The 21761-nt window shown below is 46.9% G+C and overlaps 1 protein-coding gene across 1 annotated transcript; it reads right to left on the bottom strand.

The window, feature by feature from the left end:
• Positions 1–3806: 3806 nt before the first annotated feature.
• On the bottom strand, positions 3807–14210 carry xkr7a (XK related 7a; the record flags this gene model as incomplete). Its single annotated transcript, XM_080732595.1, has 4 exons — positions 3807–4555; positions 5779–6027; positions 7372–7571; positions 13531–14210. 4 exons carry the CDS (start codon positions 14208–14210, stop codon positions 3807–3809), a joined length of 1878 nt encoding a protein of 625 aa, XP_080588721.1.
• Between the last annotated feature and the right edge of the window lie 7551 nt (positions 14211–21761).

Here is a 21761-nt window from a genome sequence, read left to right as displayed (position 1 = left end):
GAGTTACAAATGTTCACTCTAAATTTTGATCTTGGAATATCTATTCTGCATCTATCTTAGGGCCTCAGACCTGTTGGCAAACGCCAGGTCAGGTGTGTGTGTGTGTGTGTGTGTGTGTGTGTGTGTGTGTGTGTGTGCGTGCGTGCGTGCGTGCGTGCGTGCGTGTGGTCATGGATATAGGTGTAATCCACTGACCTATTAGGCTAATCGGCTAATCGACTCAATCTAATCACAACAATCTCTCTCCTTATCAGCTCTCTCTCTCTCTCTCTCTCTCTCTCTCTCTCTCTCTCTCTCTCACACACACAGACACACACACACACACACACACACACACACACACACACACTGTCTGTCTGTCTGTCTGTCTGTCTGTCTGTCTGTCTGTCTGACTGCATCCATGTGCATGGTTTTGTAACAAGTCCTAAATTCAACCCGAGAGACTCCAACACACACACGACACACACACACACAGCATAAGTTGTCAAGTAAACATTTTGTCTTTATTCTCAAAACGACAATAAAATGAACTCCTCCTCCACTTTCCGTTGGTCTTGTAGTTGGTGTTCCCAGTCTGTGGGGACCAGTGTTCTGTTTAAGGCTTGCTTTGTGTAGCGTCGTGTGTGGTGGCCTGGCCACTCACGTGTTTTGAGGTACAGTAGCCTGGGACGGCTGTCTCTGTTTGTTTACGGTACACACACACACACAGACGTCATCTGTCATGTCGTGTTAGCACCACAACTAAAGCCCGGGGCTTTGTTTACCATCGTTACCGCAGCAACATGGGTGGAGACAGATCAAGCTTCTTCACGGGACAAGTCTGGGGGGAAAAAAAGCCCCCAACAACTCAGCTGACTGGACTTAATAAGATGAACAAAAAACCTGTCATCATATCTCCATGACACAGTACAATGAATGCCCCATTTATGCTTCCCCTTGCCGCGGCCACGTCACGCACCTGAAAACAGCAGATCTACAAGCTCACGGGAGCTCGTAGATGTGATGTTTTCGGCATAGCCTACCTATACGCCACAATCACGCTTAATGTTTGAAGTTAAACGCACATGACAGCACGCTCGTCATCAGATACATTTCTGCGTGCATCAGCACTATGTGTGCTTCGCAGACACGCACGCACACACACGCACGCACGCACGCACACACACGCACACACTCACACACACCTACACACACACACACACACACACTGTTCTCTTCATGTGTCTATTCTACAGAACATCAACGTAGACACCCTGATATTAAACATGGAGCACACACGCTTCGATCCATGGATCATGTCCCTGGTACAGTTCAAGCGTGTATACAATATGGATTACTGTACACTATTTTGTCCTTCACGTATAATAGTATATCCCCTTAATTCTTTATCACACAGCTAAATATCACATAAAAAAATGAATGTCCAGTTCTTTTTTTGGGGGGTGGTGAGGGTTGTTTGCAATGTAACATGAAAACGATATGACAAATATGACCGCTAGCAGTCATATGATCAGAACATACATACATACATACATACATACATACATACATACATACATACATACATAGTACATACATACATACATACATACATACATACATACATACATACATACATACATACTGCAAATATCATGGAAATGATGATGGTTATTGTTCAAATACGACAGTGGTTCTCAACCTTTTCAGGCCACGATCCCCCACCCTGACAAGCACTAAGGAATTTGTAGGATTTCAGGCAGCATTACATTTAGTTTGACTGGGTTCCACAGATATTTAACCTTGTAGATCGGCTATTTACCGGTAAGTTTCTTATAGGCTATTATTTGACAATTCAGCAAAGGTTTGACCAGTGTATGGTTTGTTGATACATTTTGATGCTGTAATGGTATTTTTCTTCTTCTTTTTCAGGTATTAAACGTCATTGAATTGTCACTTCACAGTCACCCCCCTCCCCCCAACAGGTTGAGAACCACTGAAATCCGTGAACCCAGCATTCTGCAGGGACATGAACCCTTTCAGAACCAAAAGTTATATTGAGGCACAGCCCTCCCGAACAATGGATTTCATTTTGTAAACACACACAAATATCTTAGTTCTTTTTTTTTTTTTTTTTTTTTTTCTTCTTCTAGCTTAATACCTCGAATAACAAATATCGTACGACAGGAATGTTGTTAATCCCACTGACACCTTGAAAATGCTCTGAACCTTGTAACAAATATCACATTTCAACATTTTATCCTTTATCCCCCTTTTTTTACATTCCACTCATTAAACTGCTGTTCAAGTTCAGGACGATAAGACCTCAGTGTGAACGAATATCGACACGACCTCATGTGACCTCTTGACCTCATCGTTTACCACAGATACGTGTCGCTGTCGGGCAGAAACCTTGTAATCTCCATATATTTCATATCATGACAGTGCGTTGCAAAAGTAACGGAAATTAACGTTATTCGCGCTCACAACACTTTTAGATTGGCTATTTCTGTCAGTGTGATGGCCAGGTTTGAAAGGGATCAAGTGTGTTTTTTTTTGTCCAAAACTGTTATTTTGAGGATTCAAATTCAAGAACAGCACAAGTAGTACTTTTGATGTTTTGGTGTGACACTGTAGTATGATCAAGTAGGGCCTTAATTTTTGAAAAGTTCAAATATGGAGAGTTGTCTGTCCGGCACAAACAATAACCCTTTTTTCGCCATTTCCTGAAAAGTGAGGACATGCAAGGTTTACGCCCGCAAAGCGTTCAAGTGTTGTGAGCTGTTGTTTCTCGACAAGCGACACCGCAGGGCTACTGAGCCTAATGATGAAGCGTGACCGCAGTAAAGCGACAACGGCCACCTTGAAGCCACCCTTCACCGAGGACCGCCCCTCCTCTGATTGGCTCTCACTCAGCCCGTAATGTGCCCGTATGTGCTCTTCACTGACCAGCTAATCAGTGTTGTTGACCCTTTAACTAACGATGGCCAGATTCCCAACACTCAAAGTTCCAGCCTCCTCGCCTCCTCGCCTCCTTTCCTCCATCCTCCGATGTGACCTGGAAATCCTTTGCGTTCCAAAATCGTAAAATGTTGCTTTTTGGGAGGAGCCGAGAGCTTTTGGGAGATTGGAGGCTCCTCCCTCACAAAGTCCTCGGAGCGAGGATCAAGTATATCGTCTCTGTCGATATACTTGTCCAAAGCTGTTACTTTTCAAGATTCAAATTCGAAAGCAGCAAAGGTTAAAAAATGTATAAAGAAAATAGGCTAAATAAAATTAAAAATAAATCTGTGGACCTGCTCCTTTGGATGCTGTGATCAAGTATGGCATTGATTTACAGAAAAAATACAAAAAGTTAGAAAATGGAGATAAGAGGTTTCTGCCGGACGACAGGCTCTGTAATACGCATAATTAGCAATAGACCAGATTCACCGGGCGCCATGTTTGAATGTTGCATTGAAAAACCGGGGTGGCATTTCATGGCAAGATGGCCGTGTGAATATGGTCTATCATTTCAGTCGCCTCAAATCTTCTCTTCCCACCTCTCCTCCTCACCCAGAGGCGGGGCTATAAGGCGCGAGGAAAGCAACTCGAGCGGAGGATGGACGTTTGAGTATCGGGACCCGGCTCTTTGACTGCTTTCCATCCCAGCCTGACCCTGAGACCTGATACAGAACCCACCCCCCCACATCCACACCGTAGAAAAAGAACAAACTATAGATTCAACCCCAGACTTCCCCGTCCGGGAGGAGTGGATCCGCTCAGCGAGCATCCGTTTGTTCATTCCGTCCGTTTGTTTTCCATCGGGGTAAAAACCCCGGTGTTTCTCACACGGTGGTCTCGTACTCCATCACCTCCGTGGGCGCGCCCAGACAGCGGTACTGGATGCGCGGCGTGACGGGCGCCGCGCCCTCCAGCACCAGGATGGTCTTGCGCAGCCGGCGGTCGATGACGTGGGCGTCCCACGCCGGGTACCTCTTCCGGGGCAGGTCGATGCGGATGACCGGCCCCTCAGTAGTCCTGCTGCCGGGGCTGCCCAGGCGGGACGCCCCCGAGGAGGCCACCGCCTGGCGGGCCCCGCCGCGCACCTGAAACACGTCCCCGACTATCCCTCCCCCCAGCTCCCCTCCTTTAGTCCTCTGGAGGGTCCGCGGGGGGCTGCTCACCACGTCGGGGGGGAGCGTGGAGGCCGGCGAGCCCAGGACGTCCGGTGGGAGCCGTTCCTCCTCCTTGTCCTCCATGAAGCCCCCCCACCCCGAGATGGGCCCGTCGGGGTGCAGCAGGCAGTAGTAGACGAACATGAAGAAGATGCCCAGCGCGTAGCTGCTGGCCACCGCGCACACCAGCACCACGGCCGTAAAGTCGCCCGTGCCCCCGGCGCGGCCGTTGCCGCCGCGGTAAACATACCAGGCGGCGGTGAGTGCCACGTTCTGGGCGAACACCACCAGGCCATAGAGCGCCATCCGGCAGCGCGTGCGGCCCTCGCGCACGCCGAACCAGCAGAAGACGTAGACCACGCCCACCATCATGTTGTAGATGATCTCCTCCCACTTGGACATGCAGAAGTCCGTCTCGCCTGCGTGTGGGGGGGGATAGCGTAAGTGATAGTGCATTTTGAATTCTGGACGTTTACTTTTAACAGAGTATTTCTATATTGCAGTATTGATACTTTTACTTAAGTAAAATATGTGAGTACTTTTTCCACCCTGGTTAAAACAAAATGTTTTTTGTTAAACAGGTTAAAGCATTATAGGGCATAAAGATAATGAAAATATATTTTCCGGTGGGTTGCCAATTTCAGCCAAACAGCTTAGGTTTTTAAAGTGTTCCAGTTCCAGTTCCTTTCTAAAACTACTAAATAGGGCTTATAGTAAGTGGTCGATCAAATCGTTGATATACAGTATATGAAACAATACATTTAAAAAAGTGCTTCTTGATTAATTTGATCAGACAATTTTCCAGTGTTTCATTTTGTTGACTAAAACTATCAACTACCTTTTTTTATCTGACGAAAACTAAGTAAAAACAAAATAAAAACTAAGCTATGGTGACTAAAACTAAGACTAAATATTTTAACAATTTCGTCAGCAAATACTAAAACGTTAGGGAGGGACTAGTGGATCCAGTAGAACTAAAAGACAAGTACATTTTATGTTTGGTTGCGCTCGGGTGTTGCGATCTGAAAATAGCAGATACGCTCACACTGCGTCGGTGCCGTGCTATGAGCTTGTATATCTGCTGTTTTTGAATAGACAAAGTATAAAATAACGGCTGAAGTGGTTCAGATCTAAGGTGACATAATATATAACACAAAACAACACATCACAAAGACAAAGAGGTTCCCACTGTACAAAGAAACCATCCTATCCACGGGGGCAGTTTGTTCAGTCCAGCGATGGCTGAGGGCAGGGATGTGCAGTGAATGTTAGAGAGCCAGGGGCTGAAATTTCTATAAGGGCCTTTTGGTGAAAATATCGAAAATAGCTGACCGCTGCGACGCATTATGAGCTTGGATGTCAGCTATTTCCGGTGCTTGATACCACACTGAACTAAGCATAATCAAGTCAATACTGGAGATGTGGCGTAACAGCATGGATTTCTACACGGAGAGGGCAATTCTTTCAGGAGAGTTTGGACGCGGCAATTCTCTTGAATGCTGCCTTCAGGTATGGCATGAAAGAGGGGGCATTTGCATTTCTTTCACCATAGTAAAAAATGCATTCATGGTCAGCCCCGTTTTGATGTCTATGGGTGCACGTGCCATGGCTGGGGGGACAAAACAAACTTCTAAGAACCAACCTTGGATGATCCAGAAGGTCATGAGGCACCAGTGCGCCACCACGAAGACGCCAAAGTAGAGCGTGAAGACGGAGGCGAACAGGGCGAAGGCCAGGGCGCGCGCCCCCACGCTGAACAGGTGCCACAGCAGGTGCACCGCCACCGCCCGGTACGACATGGGCCGCTTGTCGTCCCGGCTGTCCCTCAGAACCTTCTGGTAGGAGGACAGCATCCAGGACAGGGACAACAGGGAGGCGGACGCCGAGAGGCCTGGATGGGATGAGATGGATAAGATAAGATAATACACTTTATTGTCTATCACAGTCAGGGACGTGCTGGCAATTGGGAAAAGCGGGACAACTCCCGAACGGCCGGTTCATGCCCGGCCGGTCCAGGCCGGCCATTAGGAAGCATTTTGGGGGCTGAGCGGCTGTCGGACAGAAACCTTGTATCTCCAAGTTTCAAATGTATACATTTTTTCGCAAAGCAAAGCCCTGCTTCATCATACAAGGGCGTTGCACAAAAGTAGTGAAAACAGCAGATCTACAAGCACACAACGCCTCGCGGTGCGAGGTGTTGTGTGCTTGTAGATTGGCTGTTTTCACTAGTTTAAATCATTTTTAAAATGATAAATACAAAACAAACGGTTTTGGACCGACAACGACGAAATATAACTCATGTACAGTAATTGGCCCACTGGCTTGTCACTTGTCATGACCTGAAATGGCAAATCTTTGAGTAGCAGCAGCACTATAGAGAGAGATCTCTCTCTATAGCACGCAATGAGGGCCTCTCCAACTCTTTTTCCCGGGCTGAATCAGGGGCCCAGCATGTCCCTGATCACAGTGGTTCTCAACCTGTGGGCCGGGACCGCCAGGGGGGTCCCCAAATTATTTTGAGGGGCCCCCAGATGATTAACTTAACACATGGGATGCCATTGTTTTGGTAATTAGAGCACCGCCATTCACTTACGCTTTATTTTGAAGAGCCCCGGAAGCCACGTGCATGTGCATGTTGTGTAATATGACGATTTTAAAATGGACGTCGGTTTGTTTACATTCAATCGCGAAAATAAAATCCTAACCGCGGCCTACCGCCATGGCCCAGTGTCGCCGTGAAAAAGAGGCGTTTTGGAAGTAGATTCCAAGATGAAGCTGATTCTTTGCATCAGCAATGAACCTATGGAGCCTATGGAGAATAGACGCTCCATGATGGTGGCGGCCGAGTTGCATGATGGTATATGTAGTGTTTTCGCTCACCAGGTAGCAGGGGCGTCACACCAAATTCTGGGCCCTGGGTACAAGGATTCACTGCGGGGCCCCCATGAATGTTAACTATTGAAAAATAGCAGATATACAAGCTCGGGTGCCGCGCTGCGAGCTTGTATATCTGCACAGTGAAAATGTGTGCAAGAAACCTATGTTTCCACGTCAGTAGTGCTCAAACTTTTTCATGTCAAGGACCCCCAAGATGATATGTATTTGGCCACGGACCACCATTTCAAAATATTGAGTTCCAGGGACCCCCCAGAAGCAAAATTTGAGTTACAAATGTTTGCTTAAAAAATACATATATTCAAAGATTTTCTGAATCGTAACTCGTGGCGGGACTCACCCTGCAGGGGGAGCACCTGGCTGGTGTGCACCATGATGCTGAGCTGCAGTACCAGCTGGGGGGCGCTCTTCAGGAAGGACTCCAGCAGGCGCAGCATGCTGATGTCGGCGCTCTCCAGCATCACGCGCCAGTAGAAGTGGTGGCGCTTGTGGTCGCCGTGCCAACGGCTCTGCACGCCCAGGTAGAGGGCGTGGACGTACCTGGATCACATGACATCACACACACACACGCACGCACACAGTAGTGAGTATAGGGCTGGGGCGGTAAGGATTTTTCTTTTTCTTTTTTTTTGCAGTAATGTTTACCGCAGTATCGAGGTATGTCCCCAAAATAGTTGTTTTGAATGAAACAAATAAACCACACCTGAAGTGAAGTGAGCGGTGCAAACACGACACGTGTGCATATCTCCTTGTATGGGCCGCTCTGTCCGTGACGTCAGTTACTTTGTGTGTATGAGCAGTGAGCACGGCACTCCATCCGTACTGTTACAGATCCGTACTAATACACACAAAGTGAAATGTAGGAGTGGTTTGCACTGCTCAAAAGTTTAATTTAAATCAATTTAAATTTAAATCGCTGGAATAATCACGGTTATATGAACTCAACACCGCGGTATGCATTACACAACTGCGGTATGGCGGTATTACGGTTGTTAAGTCCCGAGACTCCCGACCCACTGTGAACTGGGAAGCAGTGGTGTATACTGTATAGTCATAAAGTTCTACCAAGGGTTCCGACCAACAGCAAACGCGCAGGACATGCGTGTTCCGCGTTGTTCTCTGTGCCCTGAGAGACCCTGACTTGCAGGGACGTGCAGAGAATGTTAAAGAGGCAGGGGCTGACATTTTTAGAAGGTCCTTTTGGAGAAAATATCTAAAATAGCCGACCTCCAAGCTCACAACGTGTCGCGCTGCAACACGTTGTGAGCTTGGAGGTGTGCTATTTTCGGTACTTGATACCACACTAAACGTAAGCATAAGAAAGGCAATACTGGAGATGTGGCGTAACGGCATGTAACGGCAATTCTTTCAACATAAGATGATGTGTTCAAGTTCAGGAGAGTTTGGACAAGGCAATTCTCTTGAATGCTGCCTTCAGGTATGGCATGGAAAGGGGGCATTTGCATTTATTTCACCATAGTTTAAACTGCATTGATGGTCTGGAGGGGGAAATCTGGCTCTTTCGAACAACCATCATTTCGACAACGGAGCTTCGGGAGAGTTAGCGACTCACCCCACGGAGGTTAGGGTTATGGTAAGGGTTAGGTTTGGGTGTCGAAAAGATGACACATAGAAACAGCCAAACGCTCCCGGTCTGGAGAGGGCACTTTTTTTACAGATGGATAAAAGGGCAGGGCTCAAGCCCCCTTTGATGTCTATGTGTGCACGTGCCTGCTGACCTGAATGAATCACTGCACCTGACACTGTGAATGACTGCTGCACCTGACACTGTGGATCACTGACAGTTCACTGTACAGTTAAAACACACCCTTATAATCCTCTTACACAAACACGCACGCACGCACACACACACCCACGCACACGCACGCACACAGAGCAGCTTTAATGGCATTGACGGGAATTGTGGTTCGCCACACTGAACGTTTTACCGTGGTCCCTGACACGCACACACACACGCACACACACACACACACACACACACACACACACACACACACACACACACACACACACACACACACACACACACAGACCAACGTACACGTGCATACACACCACACACCTCTCCAAGAGGAAATAAAGAATCAATAAACATCGCCCCAAAGGACTGGCTAGAGAGACAGGAAGAGAGGCAGACAGGGAGGGAGGGATGGAGGGAGGGAGGGAGGGAGGGAGAGGAAAAGAGAGACAGACAGAGAGAGAGAAAGGACAGACAGAGATTAAGTAGACTAGACACAGACAGCAGTGTGAGCAGCTGGGAGATTCGTCCATGTGAGAGTCTATGAGAGCCAGGTGGACCAGCTTATGAACAGACACTATTTTTGAACTACTGCGACCTTTGTAAAATACTGCCTCCAGAAACATTATGCAGACATATCATGATATCACACACGTTGCTTTTCGATGTGTAAACTGTATACATGTATTGAGGTATCTAAAGAGCACAAAGTATGCTCCTGAACGTGCCAAAGTATCGTGGGACTGTCCATCGTTGACAGCCTGGCGACCAAATCTGGCCACACTGCTGGGCCAGAAGCGATACATGGCGCCGTTTAGATGCCCCAAAACAATTATACAGTGTGCACAAGTGATTAGAAAACAACCTGTGATGCGTCTTCTTTTATATAGCTCCGCTGTCGGGTAGAAATCAGCAAACTCTAAAATGTAAATTTTTCAGGAAATGAAAAAAAAAGAAGAAAAAAACAACAACAACATCCAGCTCAAGTGGATTTAGGAGGTTTTGTCCATCATTGATAAGAACTGACAATGGATTTCCATGCTAATTCATTCACATGTAGTCCTACGCGAGAAAGTTTTTCCCGCCGGAGCTGAGCTGAGGCCACGCCCAAAAGGGAAGTGCTTCTCTCTCTGTTTTGGCAAAGTATAGTTATTTACAAAACCATGATGGAAGCGCACCATCTCAGGCGACCTTGATCCACGTGAGACACCACTGAGCGAGCGAGTCGCTGTGTCGAGCGTTGCGAAGGTCACATGAGCCGACTCAGCGCAGTTACCGAGTTATGTGCCGTTATTGCGACCGTAGGTCGCACTTACTATCAAAACCTGCACAAACTGTGAGTGAGTCCGTCAGTCCGTCAGTCTGTCTGTCACACCTCACACGTCACACTCTTGCCCTGCTCATATCTCCGCAACCGTTGCCCCGATCCATGCCAAATTTTGCACACACACTCCTTACCTGCCAAACTACAACCTCCAAGGACCCCCGGAGCTCCAGGGACCCCCAGGTCCCTGGGGGACCCCCAGATGTAAAAAATGACCAAATGTGCTAAACTGACCAAATGACCACCCCAACGGGGCTGCTCACGGGGAATTCCCGGGGACCACCGACTCCTGGTGCTCCAGAACGGATGCAAAAGTGGTGGCGCCCCCAGTGGAGGACCCCCTACACTGCAGCTCACATAAAATGCCGTAACTCCGGCTAGGAGCGACCGGGACAACCGGGGCCGGTACCTATTCGTCCGCCTTGCCGGCGCGGAGACCCCACCCCTCATTTCTCACATGGCCCTCTTCTAGCGCCACCATGAGGCCGATTCTTGCAAAACACATTTTTGGACACTGCTCCTACAATTTTTGCCCTAAAATCACGCAAATCGGTACACAGTATGTCTACACTCATCCCATCAACATGAATCTCTCCCATATAGCGCCACCTCCAGGCCGATTTTTAAAAACACATTTTTGGACACTGCTCCTACAGATTTTGCCCTAAAATCACAAAAATCACTACACAGTATGTCTACACTCATGTCATCAACATGGATCAGGAAGATTTTGGCAAAACACATTTTTGCCCTATTTGTGGAGATAGGTGACCTACGGTCGCTTATCTCCCGATTAGGGAGCCTTACTGGTGAACAGAATAGTTGCGACCGTAGGTCGCACTTACTACAGAAAGCTCCACCAGGTGTCTGTCCGTCAGTGCGTCACACCTCACACGTCACACTTTTGCCCTGCTCATATCTCCGCAACCGTTGCCCCGATCCATGCCAGATTTTGCACACACACTCCTTACCTGCCAAACTACAACCTCCAAGGACCCCCGGAGCTCCAGGGACCCCCAAGAGTAAAAAATGAGCACATGTGCAAAAATTACCAAATGACCACCCCAACGGGGCTGCTCACGGGGAATTCCTGGGGACCACCCACTCCTGGTGCTCCAGAACGGATGCAAAAGTGGTGACGCCCCCAGTGGAGGACCCCCTCCACTGCAGCTCACATAAAATGCCGTAACTCGGGCTAGGAGCGTCCGGGAGAGCCGGGGCCGGTACCTATTCGTCCGCCAAGGCAACGCGGACACCCCACCCCTCATCTCTCACATGGCCCTCTTCTAGCGCCACGTCAGTGAGTCAGTGCGTCAGTCACACCTCACACGTCACACTTTTGCCCTGCTCATATCTCCGCAACCGTTGCCCCGATCCATGCCAGATTTTGCACACACACTCCTCACCTGCCAAACTACAACCTCCAAGGACCCCCGGAGATCCAGGGACCCCCAGCTCCCTCGGGGACCCCCAAGTGTAAAAAATGAGCACATGTGCAAAAATTACCACCCCAACGGGGCTGCTCACGGGGAATTCCTGGGGACCACCCACTCCTGGTGCTCCAGAACAGATGCAAAAGTGGTGACGCCCCCAGTGGAGGACCCCCTCCACTGCAGCTCACATAAAATGCTGTAACTCGGCCTAGGAGCGTCCGGGAGAGCCGGGGCCGGTACCTATTCGTCCACCAAGGCAACGCGGAGACCCCACCCCTCATTTCTCACATGGCCCTCTTCTAGCGCCACCTTCAGGCCCATTTTTACAACACATTTTTACCCACTACTCCTACAGTTTTGGCCCTAAAATCACGCAAATTGCTACACAATATGTCTACACTCATCCCATCAACATGCATCTGTCCCATATAGCGCCACCTTCAGGCCGATTTTTACAAACACATTTTTGGACACTGCTCCTACAGATGTTGCCCTAAAATCACGAAAGTCACTACACAGTATGTCTACACTCATGTCATCAACATGGCTCAGGAAGATTTTGGAAAAACGAATTTTTGCCCTATTTGTGGAGATAAGTGACCTACGGTCGCTTATCTCCCGATTAGGGAGTCTTACTGGTAATAGTATAGTTGATGAGGCTCAGATGCACAGGGTTACAGCCTGCCATCAAACACAACAGTACAGCGCAATCCCAACGCGTGCAATTATGAAACGTTATTATAATGTTTTACGGACACTCAAGTTTACACTTTTAAATATAGGCCTACTGAAAATAGCAGATCCTACAGATCTCAAATATGGTGAGCTCATTTGCTATTTACTCTCTCTCTCTCTCTCTCTCTCTCTCTCTTTCACACACACACACACGCACACACGCACGCACGCACGCACGCACGCATGCACGCGCACACACACACACACACACACACACACACACACACACACACACACACACACACACACACACACACACACTTTTGATTCTTTTGTGTGACTCTGACAAAAAAAAGGAAGAGATTTCAAGTAAATTTAATGTAGGCTTTACTGTACTTCACTGTCTTTATATATCCTTATAAGAGTCAGAACCCCACCAGACAAAGAGATGTTTCTATATTAGTCAGTCAGCTTCATGGTGTGTGTGTGTGTGTGTGTGTGTGTGTGTGTGTGTGTGTGTGTGTGTGTGTGTGTGTGCGCCAGTGTGTGTGTGTGTTTGTGTGTGTGTGTGTGTGTGTGTGTGTGTGTGTGTGCGTGCGTGCGTGCGTGCGTGCGTGCGCGCGGTGTGTGGATGAGTAGACGATTTTCCCCAGGAGATGATTGACCTAGAAGCTGCTGCTGACGGGGGGCGGGGCCTATCTCTCTCTCTCTCCGCTCCATCAAACAATGCAACATGCACACTGTGTGTGTGTGTGTGTGTGTGTGTGAGACATCTATGAATGAATGATTCTATATAAGCGTTTACTGTCTCTACTATACCTCTAAAATACACAGCCTAGACTGAGAGAGAGCAAGAGAGAGAGAGAGAGAGAGAGAGAGAGAGAGAGAGAGAGAGAGAGAGAGAGAGAGAGAGAGAGAGAGAGGAGAAGGATATCAAATGGAATACAACCACCTTAAAGACTGATTATGGTATACTTTCCTGCACTGTCTGCATCCAGTGTAATCTTGATACACGAAAACTGTTTCACCCCTTTCAATTGTACATATTTCATTTTGATTGTATTATATTGATTGATCTATTAGCCTACTGTGCACACTGCTGCTTTGGCAAAGAAAACGTATGTTTTCTCATGCCAATAACGCCCTTTGAATTGAATTGAATTGAAATTGAATTGAGAGAGAGAGAGAGAGAGAGAGAGAGAGAGAGAGAGAGAGAGAGAGAGAGAGAGAGAGAGAGTGTTGAGTTGATTCATTACAGTCGGTTCGAGCCCCTCCTGTTTACAGAGCCCCCCATCCATCCATCCTTACCTCCAGACCTGGGCCAGCTGTAGCAGGTGGATGACGGACTGAAAGGTCCACATGCACACCCTGCAGCAGGATGATGATGAGCCGCCCCGGGCCCCCGCCGCCGCCCCCCCGCCTCCTCCTCCGCCGGGGGAAGGCGTCGGCCCGGCGGCCGCATCCCGGCCAGCGCCCCGCTGATGATGCTGAGCGGCGCTGTCCTTGGTGCTGAAGCTGCCCTGCTGCTCCTCCTCCTCATCCAGCAACAGCGCCTCGCCTCCCCGCACCGTGATGCCGCCGACGCCTCCGCCGCCCTCGGCGTCGCTCTCCTCCGCGTAGTCGTAGGCGAACCAGCGGAAGCTCAGCGCCTGCACCACCACGCTGGGCGCCACCACGAACACGAGCGTGAGCGCGAACCAGCGGTACTCCTGGCGGAGGTAGTAGTCGGCGGCCAGCCACAGGTCCGAGGCCCCGTCCGAGAATAACACCAGCAGGGCGCACAGCGTCCAGCCGCAGTCCGCCAGGGAGTAGCTGCCCTCCGCCGCTGCCGGGGAGCGGAGCGGGGGACCAGCGGGGGACCGAGGCTGCTGCTGCTGCTGCTGCAGCGGAGGATGGGGCGGCGTGCAGTCGGCTGGGAGCGCATGGTGGTTTCGTGGCAGAGTCGATGATGGGAGCGAGACGGGTGCGCCGTCAGATTTAGCGGCCATGTTTGTTGTAGGGGGATATGAGAGAGGGGAGTGAGTAAAGGGAGAGTGAGAGAGAGAGATGTGAGAATGATGGAAAAGGGGGGAGGGGGGGGTCGTGCGTGTGCGTGTGTGTGAGGGAGGGGAGGAGAGAGGGAGGCACACACAGACTGAAACAATGATATTACAATATTTTATTACAATATTTCAGTGGTTTCTCAACCTTTTATATTTCAAGGACCCCCCAGTTTGATATGCATTAGACCCCCCCATTTAATGCCACTTTTCCTTTTGATAATTGGGACCCCCAATGTAAAATCCTCAGTATGTATTTAAGAGTGCATAAAAATGGAACCAAACGAACACTCAGAATCACAGACCTGTAAGGGTCCATTTGGTTCCATTCGTACACTCTCAGAGTTACAGACCTGTAAGGGTCCATTTGTACAATCTCAGAGTCACAGACCTGTAAGGGTCCATTTGTACACTCTCAGAGTTACAGACCTGTAAGGGCCCATTTGGTTCCATTTGTACACTCTCAGAGTTACAGACCTGTAAGGGTCCATCATGATTTGGACCCCTGGTGGACATTTAATGTCCTCGCAGGCTTATTCTCTCGACAAGGTTGAAACAATGAATACATTTCCACATACCACTGTGGGAACATTTCTAATGTTTTAGACAAAGCTACTAATATAGACGTAGTAATTAAAGCGGGTCATGTTTGCATGTTTGGAATTCTTACAGCTGAAATCAATAACATAGGATATCGCTATTCAGAGTGAATGAAGCATGGGGCCACATGTTGTGGCCCCCGGGCCGCCGGTTGCCCATGCATGCTTTATGTGCATAAAACAACACACGTTACCGTATGTGTATGTGTGTGTCCTCATTAAGGCCACTCGACTCATTCAACCCTCCGGGTTAATAACCAGAGAGGCTTTCCTTACCCATCACTGGCTTCATGAAAAGGTCGCTTCAGTTGGCCATCATCAGCCATACGAGGAGAGAACAGCACTGCACTCTTTTTTTTTTATCTACAAAGCCTTCCTTACTTGAGACCCTAATTATCTGTACAGCTTATTAACATTTAGAGCAGGGGTCTTCGAAGTTTTTCAGCCCAAGGGGCTGAGAGAGAGAGAGAGAGAGATGAAGACCTGTCTGACAGCACTGTCATCAGCAGGGACGTGCAGAGAATGTGGCCTTTTCAAAGGGCCTTTTGGTGAAAATATCTAAAATAGCCGACTATCGGCTATTTTCAGTGCTTGATACCACACTGAACTAAGCATGATCAATTAAGTGAATACTGGAGATGAGGCGTAGCGGCATGGATTTCTACACAGAGAGGGCAATTCTTTCAACATAAGACACTGCATTCAAGTTCAGGAGAGTTTGGACGAGGCAATTCTCTTGAATGCTGCCTTCAGGTATGCCATAGTAAAAACTGCATTCATGGAGAGGGCACCTTTCGCAGACAGTTAAAAGGGCATGGGCTCAAGCCCCCTTTGATGTCTATGTGTGCATGTGCCTGGTCATCAGTGTATGTTGGATTCATGGTAATGTGTATTTTCAGATATTTAACCAATCTGTCTGCTCTTTTTCCCCTCTAGACCAAACCTCTTTGCCAATAATAACCAATCTACAAGCTCACAACGCCTCACTCTTTTTGGCTACAGTTCTTAGAATGGGATGCTAGGTTTCAAGTGGTTGATGTAAAAAAAACAACCAAAAAAAAACAACAACAACAACATCAACAATTTGGCGGACCCCTCTGAGGACCCCCTAAGGGGTCATGGACCACCCGCTGTTGAAGACCCCTGATTTAGAGTTTGCACAACACTCCATGCAGCTGTCACTTATCTGGAATAATATTAACTCCTACCTGAGGATGTTGTTGGCAGATTATTAGCCTCGTGAACCAGGCTTTTATTTTGGCGATCGGAAGCAGATTATAGTTCTGCATTCAACACCATTGTCCCCACCATACTCGACACAAAACTCAGGATATTGAACCTCAACGGCCCCTTGCTTCTACGTAACCTGATTCTGGATTTCCTGAGGAACCGACGTCAGGTGGTAAGGATAGGTTCCATGACCTCCACTTCTCTGACCATCAACCCCCGGAGCCCCCCAGGGCTGTGTCCTCAGCCCCCTCCTTTAATCCCTGTAGCAACTCATAATGTAAAAACGGCTCATAATGTAATAATAATAAAAAAAAAAACATTGACTTACATTGTCAATTTTCATATGTATTACAGTACCTCTGTTGACAAATGTTGCAACGTCTCAAATTATTTATTATGGTCAGTATACGGTCAGTATCATGTCAATATCCTGACAGCATCATGGTCAGTATCACGGTAAGTATCATGGCCAGAATCGTGATCAGTTTCATGTCAGTTTACTCTTTACTGTATGTGAAACTGTTTTCAAAGTAAATACTGTAGTGTACTGTACATCCTTGATCACTGTTTCCCAAACAGTGGGTCGGGACCCATATGTGGGTCCCAGACAGCTGGATGTATGGCCTACATCTTGGCACAAACGTCTCAAAGTTTGTTTTGCACAGGACTCGCTGTGATTGGCTAGCCGCTAGCGGGACGATTGGCGAAATGATCTCATAAATAGCACCGCTCATTTTATGCTTAGACCATGTTGTTTATTTGTTTATTTAATGTAGTGGGCTCACTCTGTGTGTGTGTGTGTGTGTGTGTGTGTGTGTGTGTGTGTGTGTGTGTGTGTGTGTGTGTGTGTGTGACTGTGTGTGTGTGTGTGTGTGTGTGTGTGTGTGTGTGTGTGTGTGTGTGTGTGTGTGTGTGTGTGTGTGCGTGCGTGTGCGTGTGCTGTCATTTTGTTTTGGTACTGTTGGTAGTCATGTACTGTTGGTAGTCATGGCTACCAGTTCCCACCTGATGTCATGTGGGAGTTCAGACAGCTCCAGACCATGCCGAGTGACTGCTAGCTTGCATAACATCTTCAGGCTAGTATTTAAGTCTAGGATGTACAGGTCATCAGAAGTTTGGTGAAGTTCTTCTTTGTATCCTCCATGGATGATAATACAATCTCCCACCATGCAACAGATCATGCCACACATCCTACAGGGGTCTTGCCCTTTGGTCTCAACCTGCTTCCAGGAAAAGGTCTCTGGACTGAATTTCCAAAGATCATTAAAGAACTGTTTCCAATTCCAGCCACCAAATACATACAGCTCTCCATTGTAGGCAAAGGCTGAATGACATACACGTTCTTCTGGGAGAAGGCTGGGCAGAAAGAAAGGCTTGTTCAACCAGCACTGTGTCTCTGTGTCAAACACTGTGACCTGGTTGTATTCGTAAAACATGCCCGCCCAGCCCCCAAATACAAACATCTTTGTTCCGATGATGGTGGCAGAGTGACCTTCTGAAGCAGGTGGTGTAGTGCCTCTGGTTTTAATTAAAGTCCAGGCCATTATGGTGGTGTCCAACTTGTACATGTCATTAGTATAAAAAGTCAGCTGGTTGTATCCTCCATACACATAAATGATCTTCTCCAGGACACAGGCCGAGTGGTACTTCCTTCCTCCTGGAATAGACCCAGAAATATTGGGTTTGAACCAGCTGTGCGTGACGACATCAAAGGCATAAAGCACATTGCAGTAAGGAATCCCTCCTCCCCAGATGTAGACAATTTTTTCTACCAGCACAGCTGTGTGGCCTTTACGCCTGGAGGGAACCTCAATGGGACTTTGCCCTCTTCCAATTGTCACTGGGGGCAACTTCCTCCAACGCAAAGACAATGTGTTGAAGATGTGGACTTCAATCTGATCATCACTGTTGTTCAGGTCGTATCCTCCAAATGAGTACAGCTCGTGTCTGACTACCACAGCAGTATGGTTGCGATTCTTAGGTCCTGCTTTCAGATGTATCGTCCAGTGAATCATTTCACAGAGCAGCACCACCGTGAATCAGTGCAATATATTTACAGGATACGTTATAAAACAACAGTTTAATTAGTTGGAATAGTTGTTGAATGACATTTGGTTTATTGGACGTTTACTTTTAAAGACCACTACATTGGTTGTGATGACAATGTTGTGATGTCATTGCGTGATGCCATAGTATTTGGAATCTAGATCCATTCAGACTAGTACGGAGCCCTGGTGGATCCCAGTCAACTAAGGAAGAGGGTTTAAGTGGCTAGACTGTCATGATTTCACCCACACACAATGTGAATATTTATTATGCACAATTGAAGTGACTTAACACCTGAGGCAGATTATCCTAACAGTGTTCTGAAAAATCAAACCTCGGTTCGAAGTGAAGTGGTGAACTTTTATTCTATGTGTTCTAGAGTTATGAACTCTGTGATCTATACATTCTTTATATATTCTGAATTCTACATTCTTTATATATTCTGAATGAATGAATGATTTTATCTGGAGGGCCGAATTATCATGAGAAGCTTGACCAATCATCATCAGACCGGGAGGGACACTACACACATATTCTGGACCTGTGTACAGGACAGATAAAACCTGTTCATTCTGAGCTGAAATTGCCATATATGGACATGGGACACACATTTTGCTTTTTGAAAAAGCCTATTCATTCTGGACTGATATTCTGGACGTAGGGGACAGATAAAACCTGTTCATTCTGGACTGAAATGACCATATATGGACATGAGGTGACAGACATTTTGTTTTTGAAAAAGCCTGTTCATTCTGGACTGAAATGACCATATATGGACATGAAACACACATTTTGTTTTTGAAAAAACCTGTTCATTCTGGACTGAAATGACCATATATGGGCGTGGGACACACAAAGCCACTCATTGGAAGCGGTTTTCACCGCTTCAAAAATGTATGTTGCCCCCCATCTGAACATAATGGCATCTAAGTGGGCCGATGCGACTCTCCTCCAAGTTGTGTAATTTGGTCTGGTAGTTTTGGCTTAATCCTGCAGACAGACAGAGACACAGATAGCTGACCTTCCTACCCTAAAGACATTCTGTCTTGGCCCTTTGTCAACAGAGGTAACCAGTAACCAACCAACGATGAGAGGGACTATAGGACAATAGGATGATATAGACAATCTGGCTTAGTGGTGCGAGAAGAATAACCTCTCCCTGAAAGTGGAAAAGACCAAAGAGCTTGTCACTTCAGGAGGCAAGGTGAAAAGGAGAAGCTGGACCCCATTACTATGTACAATGGGTTGGTGGTAGAGATAGTTGACAGCTTCAAGTTCCTAAGAGTCCACATTTCAGATGATCTCAGGTGGAACGTGCACACTGAGCATGTTGTGAAGATGGCCCAACAACGCCTCTATCACCTCGGGCAGCTAAAGACATAAGCATGCATGGATAGAGGCGGATTCTGAGCACTTGGCTTCTACAGAAGTACTGTTGAAAAGGTTCTGACAGGAAGTTTCACTCCCTGGTTTGGAAGCTGTTCTGCTCTCAATTGCTCTGCAATGCAGAGGGTGGTGGGTGAACAGCACCGGAGGATCATTGAGGACCCATTCCATCCGAACCATGGAAAGGTTTGTGGAGGCGCGGTCCCATCGAAAAGGGGCCAAAATACCAAATCCTTGTGGGCAACTGGGCAAGACAGAAAGAACACAAAAAACTCTCTTTTACCAAGAGATAATACTTTTGAATAAAGTGTTCTGACATAAACAAAGGTGATGTTTTAATGGATACTATGAAGATAGCTTTGTTGCTTAAAGATGAAACCCCCTTTTTTTAAAGTACCCTTTTATTGAACATTTTAGCTTTTTATGATGTGATGATACTTTTGATATAATTATATTATTATTATTATTATATTATTATTATTACTATATGCCCTACACATGTGGAACTGTTTTACAATCAGTTTTAAAATTGGAGAATTTCATCGCTGGACAGTTAGTGAAAAATCAAACCTCGGTTCGAAGTGAAGCGGTGAACTTTTATTCTATGTGTTCTAGAGTTATGAACTCTGTGATCTATACATTCTTTATATTCTGAATGAATGAATGATTTTATCTGGAGGGCCGAATTGTCATGTGAAGCTTGAACAATCCTCAAAGTATCCAATCATCAGACCGGGACGGACACTACACACATATTCTGGACGTTCGGGACAGATAAAACCTGTTCATTCTGGACTGAAATGACCATATATGGACATGGGACACACATGTTGTTTTTGATAAAACCTGTTCATTCTGGACTGAAATGACCATATATGGGCGTGGGACACACAAAGCCACTCCTTGGAAGCGGCTTTCACCGCTTCAAAAATACTCTGAAATCTGTCTGTACTCGCATCCTTAGAATTTCTGAAAATGACTGTTCTCGTTATTTTTGTAAAATTATACTATGCTTGCATGCTGTAATCAGGGCGTCTTTGGAAAAGAGAGCTTGCTGATTGACTGAACAATCCTGAACAATGTTGAAATTACGTTATTTTTTAAAACATGCACACAAAAGGTGTGACGCCACCATGGTTCCTTCAAGTCTTGATGAGTCACACAATGAGACCAGAGGTCACCAATACATCCGTGGAAAAGACTTGTCCTCATCTGTGGCAAATGTGTGTTTAAAAGTGTTTTAAAAACAAAGTCTATGTTCTTTCTTTGATCATAATACCCAATTACTGAATGTCAGTCTCCAGGTTTTCTACAGAATATATAGGAAATTGATTTACTATAGGCCTACTACTTTTCAAGGACCCTCTGGGGTTAGATATTTGTATTTCTGGTAACATTGTCTGCTGAGCTCACTTGTATGTCCCTGGCAAAAACATAATTGTATCAAAAATGTCCACCACAAGCCAGCATGGTGATGCCACAAGCAATTTAAGATGCTATTTGCATCTAAGTTAAAATACCCTCCATCCTGTGTGGAGTTTGCATGTTCTCCCTGTGTCTCCTAGGGTTGATACCCTCACAAAAACATGCAGTAATCCTGATCTCAATAATGCCTCCCCCTGGCCAGCCGGGGCGCTTGATGGAGGGGAAAGGAACTGGTTGGAATAACGTGTTCCTTCCACACGCTACGTCCATCCCAGGGAAATCCCCTCTGTCAGGTGAAAAGAAACAACTTGGTATACTCATGCATTGAAGGAAGCACGAGGTCAGTCCGTTGTCTCCCCAGGCGCGGCAGAGGGAGGGCAGAGCCCAGGATTACATAGGCAATTGGCACTGGGTGAAAATGGGTTGCAAAATCGTGGGATAAAAATTATTAAAAAAAAAAAAGAAATGCCCTCCATCAACAGTCTACAGCAGGGGTCTTCAACGTTTTAGGCCAAGTACCCCTTAGTTGATAGAGATGAGGCAGGCAAGGGACCCGTAAAACCTTGTCATAGATTCCATATTGTTTCATTGTTTGACAGCACAATCATTAGTGTCAATTGGATTATGTCAATTTGTGTTTTCAGATATTTAACCACTTGAACCGTCAATACTTCTCCCCTCTACACCAAATCTCTGCTGAAAATAGCCAATCTACAAGCTCACAACGCCTGAGCTTGTAGCTATTTTTGGCTAAAGTTCTCAGAATCTGGTTAAGAATCTGGCTAAAAAGGAGATTTTATTTTTTTCTATCACA

Source organism: Nannobrachium achirus (genome assembly GCF_963921795.1).
Source record: "Nannobrachium achirus genome assembly, chromosome: 9".
NCBI lineage: Eukaryota > Metazoa > Chordata > Actinopteri > Myctophiformes > Myctophidae > Nannobrachium > Nannobrachium achirus.
Note: the sequence above shows the minus strand (reverse complement) of the source record. Positions and strands in the feature narration are given on the sequence as shown.